Source organism: Portunus trituberculatus, chromosome 20 (genome assembly GCF_017591435.1).
Source record: "Portunus trituberculatus isolate SZX2019 chromosome 20, ASM1759143v1, whole genome shotgun sequence".
Classification (NCBI taxonomy): domain Eukaryota; kingdom Metazoa; phylum Arthropoda; class Malacostraca; order Decapoda; family Portunidae; genus Portunus; species Portunus trituberculatus.
The window spans coordinates 8,725,441-8,731,440 of NC_059274.1; the positions used below are offsets into that span (position 1 = coordinate 8,725,441).

At 42.1% G+C, this 6,000-nt stretch overlaps 1 protein-coding gene across 4 annotated transcripts in view; it reads left to right on the forward strand.

The window, feature by feature from the left end:
• The window catches only part of LOC123506778 (cyclic nucleotide-gated cation channel beta-1-like), a 32,755-nt gene extending 29,939 nt beyond the window's left edge, over positions 1-2,816 (forward strand). For all 4 annotated transcript variants that reach the window (XM_045259113.1, XM_045259115.1, XM_045259116.1 and 1 more), the window contains exons 18-20: positions 142-1,071; positions 1,462-1,596; positions 1,875-2,816. In XM_045259113.1, coding sequence (XP_045115048.1) covers positions 142-1,071; positions 1,462-1,596; positions 1,875-2,084 — 1,275 coding nt within the window. In that variant the 3' untranslated portion in view covers positions 2,085-2,816. The remainder of the gene's footprint in view (positions 1-141; positions 1,072-1,461; positions 1,597-1,874) is intronic.
• The last annotated feature ends 3,184 nt before the right edge of the window (positions 2,817-6,000 follow it).

Here is a 6,000-nt window from a genome sequence, read left to right on the forward strand (position 1 = left end):
TATCTTGCATTATATCCCTGTTGCATAAATATCTATTGAACATTCTTCCTTATTCTCCATGCTGTTCATCTTATTTCCTTATATACATAAAATATCTTCATCTATTCAGCATTTCAACCAAGCTATACTTTCTTGCTTCAGTTTGTGATAGTGGAAACATGCAAGGAACCAACCAGTCCTGCCTCTTCCTGCCACAGCCACCACACCACCATCACCCTCCACCACTCCTCTCACCCCTCCAGCCCTGTCCTGCAGCCCGCCTCACCCTGCACCTCCACCTCATCCCACGAAGAGGTGTTTGTGCTTGAGTCTGCCCCTGAGAAGCCACTAAAAAGTCAGAGCCATGATGGGACTCTGAAGGAGGCTGATAACTCTACCTCAAAACTGTCATATCTTGATGCTGGCCAGATCCATAAGTCTATCAGCCCATCACAGCAACAGGAGGAAGATTTGATACAGCTTTCACCAGTTAAGGAAAGCCAGGCAGCCAGGAAAGACTCTATTGAACCAGACCAAGCCACTAAGAGTTCACAAGCCTCTGAGTGTGCTGCTAGTAAGGTCTGTCTTTCAAGCCAGGAGAGGAGCAGGTTCACAGAGGCAGAAAACATTGAGTTAGCAAATGGATTCACCTCTGCTCCCTCATCAGCCAATCATAATAGAGAAAATAGTGTAAGAAAACAGTCATTCAGCTCAGGATCTCTAATGAGCCGCCAAACTGCCACAAGATCTCTTTCAAGCAGCAGTAGCAGCAGTCACTGGAGGGAAAGAACAAGCAGCAGTACCATTAACACCACTAACAGCAGCAAGAACGTGACATCTCAGCCGAACAGCGCAGCAAGGGACTCTGGGAAAGAAACAAGCCACACACAGACACCTGACATCAGCTTGTCATTTCCGGCACCTGCACAAGATGGTGACTCTAGCTCCATCTCCTCGTTCTGGGATCAGTCCACCCATAGCAGGAGTTGTAAGCTGCAGGTGGAAACACTGGTTGCCAACACAGAGCTCCTTGCTGAGGCCATCCAGTCTTCCCCCAGGAGTGCTGCCAACACTGAGGACCTGCTTGCCAAGGTACTGTGGCTCTTGTCAATGTTTCTGAGTCTAGTGAAGGGTCGAATAGTTAGTATTGAGGATAGAATGTTTAGTATCAAAGGTAGAATGTTTAGCATCAAGGAATTTATAAATGTACTGGAATTCTGGTAGATGAATGGAATGGACTCAATTAGTTTGTTAATGCTGAGCCTTTAGGGAGCTTTAAAAGATTAGACAAATTCATGGATGGGAATGATAGAATGTCATCCCTATTCTGTCCATCTTCCTAATGCAAGAGTTAACCAGTATCTTCACTCCTTCATTCCTACAGGGACTGCCATGTGTAGTATTAATGGCTTCTTGCAGCCTCACTTATTCACTTATATTTTGTTCCTATGTTAGAGTCTTGTCATTAGCTCATTCCCACAGTTTGGTCTGAACCACAGTGCCAGGGAGGGAAGTGCCCTGGGCTGCCCCTCACCCAGGGACTCCAGCACTTCACCTCTCTCCTATGAACTCTTCCTCACTGAGCTCTCCAAGACCATGCCCAACGTTCGTGACCAGGTGAATACAGGTGACATTAGTAGTAGTAGTAGTAGTAGTAGTAGTAGTAGTAGTAGTAGTAGTAGTAGTAGTAGTAGTATAGTAGTAGTTTAATATAGTAGTTGCTAGTGCTGTAGTGATATAGTAAAAGCCCTTTTCTTTTTACTCTTTTTATTTTTGTTTGATTAACTTGCTTTATTTCAATTATTATATTTGTCTAAAAAATCACACATGTATAATCTCTCTCTCTCTCTCTCTCTCTCTCTCTCTCTCTCTCTCTCTCTCTCTCTCTCTCTCAGGTCCCTATTCTCTCCAGTTCCTCACTTTCCTTGAGCTCGGCCTCTTCAGCTTGGCAGCAACCCATCTTGCCCTCGCCTCCTGCTCCCTCCCAGGTGGTGTCCCCTCCCACCTCCCTGTCTCCTTACCAGATCTCCTGCTCGGCCATTGTCCACAGGGAATGTATATCGCCGGACACTTCTCCTTTTGATGCACAGGAGTCTAAACTCTAACTGAATTATGTTATTACTGAGATCAATGCATTCCAAACTTCTAGATCTCTTTCCTTAGGTGAGTTTTACTGATTTTGTTTACCTTGAACTATAATTTTGAGTATTTCTCTTTGTGATGGCCATAAGTCTAAAGTAAATTGTGTTAGGAAACTGGATACAGATACTGTATTCAAATTGTGTTATTATTGAGATTTATGCATTTCAAATCCTCTTAGTGTAGCTTTGATATGGTCTTGTTTATCTTGGAGTCATGAAACATGTCTGTTTGATGCCTAGGAATCTACATTCTGATTATTCCACTTATGTTACTTGGAGTCATGTTATTATTTAGATATTTAGTGTTTGTAATAGGAAAGATATAACCAGTCATTTCAATATACTGATACACAATGTTTGTATGAGGAAGGATATTTCTGTTTGTTGTGTCATTCAGTTGATTTGCTCTGTGTGTGTAGATGGGTAACCTTAGTTGTGTAAAAGTACCTTACCTCTTTTGTTGTGATCATTAGAGTGATGTTTGATTGATAATTACGGGTTTAATGCACAGACAGATTTTTAATACAGCTTAAGATATCTGCAGCATTAGTTCATTGTGATAATAATTTATCTTTATACCAGGCTGACAATCCTACACAGAGTAACCCTGACAAAGCAAAACACACACACACACACACACACACACACACACACACACACACACACACACACACACACACACACACACACACACACACACAAATATTTTCTTTTTTTTTTTACGTAGGGAAGAGGGCCAGCCAAGGGCAAAAAAAAAAAAGAAAGTTAGAAAAAGGCCCACTTGAGCACTGGCTCTCCAAAGACTTCAAAAAGTGCCCAAACCGTCAGCCAGAATTAGGGGAGCAAATGCCTCGATGGCATTTGAATGAATAGACAGACAGGTAGATACACACACGCGCATGCGCACACACACACACACACACACACACACACACACACACACACACACACACACACACACACACACCGGGACAACAAGGTCACAACTCCTCGATTTACATCCCGTACCTACTCACTGCTAGGTGAACAGGGGCTACACGTGAAAGGGACACACCCAAATATCTCCACCCGGCTGGGGAATCGAACCCCGGTCATCTGGCTTGTGAAGCCAGCGCTGTAACCACTGAGCTACCGGGCCTTGTGTGTGTGTGTGTGTTTCACTGTTTGATCTGCTGCAGTCTCTGACGTTACCCTACGGAACGAGCTCAGAGCTCATTATTTCCGATCTTCGGATAGGCCTGAGACCAGGCACACACCTTGCTTGTCCCGGTGTGTGGTGTGTGCCTGGTCTCAGGACTATTCGAAGATCGGAAACAATGAGCTCTGAGCTCGTTCCGTAGGGTAACGTCTGGCTGTCTCGTCAGAGACTGCAGCAGATCAAACAGTGAATTACACACACAAGAGTGACTGACATACTACAACATAGAGAGGGATGGGTGGATGCTATTTACCTGGACTTGAGAAAGGCCTTTGATAAAGTGCCATACAACAGACTGATGTGGAAACTAAAGAAAATTGGAGGAGTAAGTGATAAACTAGCAAAATGGATGAAAAATTACTTAGTGGGAAGAGAAATGCGAACAGTGGTGAAGGGAAGGAAGTCCGAGTGGAAGAAGGTAACCAGTGGAGTTCCACAAGGGTCAGTGCTTGGTCCCATCATGTTTTTGATTTATGTTAATGATATGCCAGTAGGAATTGACAGTTACATGAATATGTTTGTGGACGATACCAAAATTATGCGGAGAGTAAAGAATGTAGAAGATTGTAACAAACTACAGGAAGATCTTGACAAAATATATGAGTGGAGTGAAGAGTGGCAGATGGAATTCAATATAAACAAGAGCCATGTTATGAAAATGGGAAGAAGTAGATACAGACCAAACAGGGATTACAGGCTGGGTGGTGAGAAGATTGAAGAGACCAATGAGGAGAAAGACTTAGGAGTAACCGTGCAAAACACTCTGTCACCGGAGAAACACATTAACAAGATATTTTTGAAAACATATAACATGCTCCAAAATATTGGCCTTGCATTCCACTACCTAGATGAAGGAATGATGAAGATATTATGCACCTTAATAAGATCCCAGTTAGAATATGCAGCTTGTGTCTGGTCACTGCATATGAAGAAAAATGTGAAGGTGGAAAGGGTACAGAGGCTGGCAACAAGGATGGTACCAGGACTCAGGGAGTTAGACTATAAGGAAAGACTGAGGAAGCTGGGGCTGACCACACTAGAAGAGAGAAGAACAAGAGGAGACATGATAACTATGTATAAATTGGTGAACAAGATTGACATACTGGACAGAGAATTGATAAAGGTGACCGCAAGTAATTACCTCTGAGGACATGGAAAAAAGCTAATAAAGGACATCTGTTTAAAGGACGTGAGAAAGTACAGTTTCCCGCATCGTAGTATTGATAAGTGGAATAAACTGAGCAGTGATGTCGTTGACGCGGTGTGTTTCAATCAGATGAAAGAGAGATATGACAGGAGTGGACAAGGAGACAGGACACAGAGAGCTTAGCTCGGGCCCTGTAATACACACACACACACACACACACACACACACACAACACAGGTACACACACACACACACACACACACACACACACACACACACACACACACACACACACACACACACACACACACACATGCTATATGGACAAGGAAATGATGTAGAAAATTGATAAGTACTAAACTAAGACCTAGATTGGAATATGCAGGAGTTGTGTGGCCTCCCCATAAAAAGAAACACATAAGGTAAATAGGTAAATACAACTAGGTAAATACACACACACACACACACCTTTTATTTCAAGCTTGGTTACTTTAATCTCTTTCAATCTATATGAAAGAGATTAAAGTAACCAAGCTTGAAATAAAAGAGTTAATGAAGGAACTGGATGAAGAGAAGGCAATGGGACCGGATGAAGTCTCAGGCAGAATACTGAAAGAATGTAGGGAAGAACTAGCAAGTCCAATATACAACATCATAAAATGCTCAATAGAAAATGGAACAGTGCCAGTAGAATGGAAAAGAGCTGAGGTGGTTCCCATATATAAGAGTGGAAGGAAAGAAGAACCTTTAAATTACAGACCGGTACCACTAACTAGTGTAATATGCAAGATGTGTGAAAGAATAATAAAGAAACAATGGATCGAGTTCCTTGAAGACAACAAATTAATATCAAATAGCCAATTTGGTTTTAGAAAAGGAAGGTCTTGTGTAACTAATTTATTGAGTTTCTATTCTAGAATAGTTGACAGAGTACAAGAGAGAGAGGGATGGGTTGACTGCATCTACTTGGATTTAAAAAAGGCGTTTGACAAAGTGCCACACGCAAGATTACTGTGGAAGTTAGAGGAGAAGGGTGGCTTAAAAAGAAGCACATTGAGGTGGATAGAAAATTATTTGAGGGGGAGAGAATTAAGGACGGTAGTTAAAGATATGAAGTCCAAGTGGAGAGCAGTAGAAAGCGGAGTGCCACAGGGGTCAGTATTGGCACCAATACTTTTCCTCATTTATATTAACGACATGCCAGAAGGAGTGAACAGCTACATAAATTTGTTTGCGGATGATATGAAACTGTGCAGAGTTATAAAGCAAAAGGAAGATTGTGAAATACTGCAAGATCTAAATAAGATCTGGGAATGGAGTAAGAAGTGGGAAATGGAATTCAATGTGAACAAAAGCCATGTCATGGAAATGGGAAAGAGTGAAAGACGACCTGTGGGAATCTATAAGATGGGAGATGGTGTAGAACTGGAGAAAGTAAAAAAGGAAAAGGACTTAGGAGTGACGATGGAAGAAAAACAATCAACCAGTAAGCCATATTGATAGAATTTTTAGAGAAACATATAATTTGCTGAGGA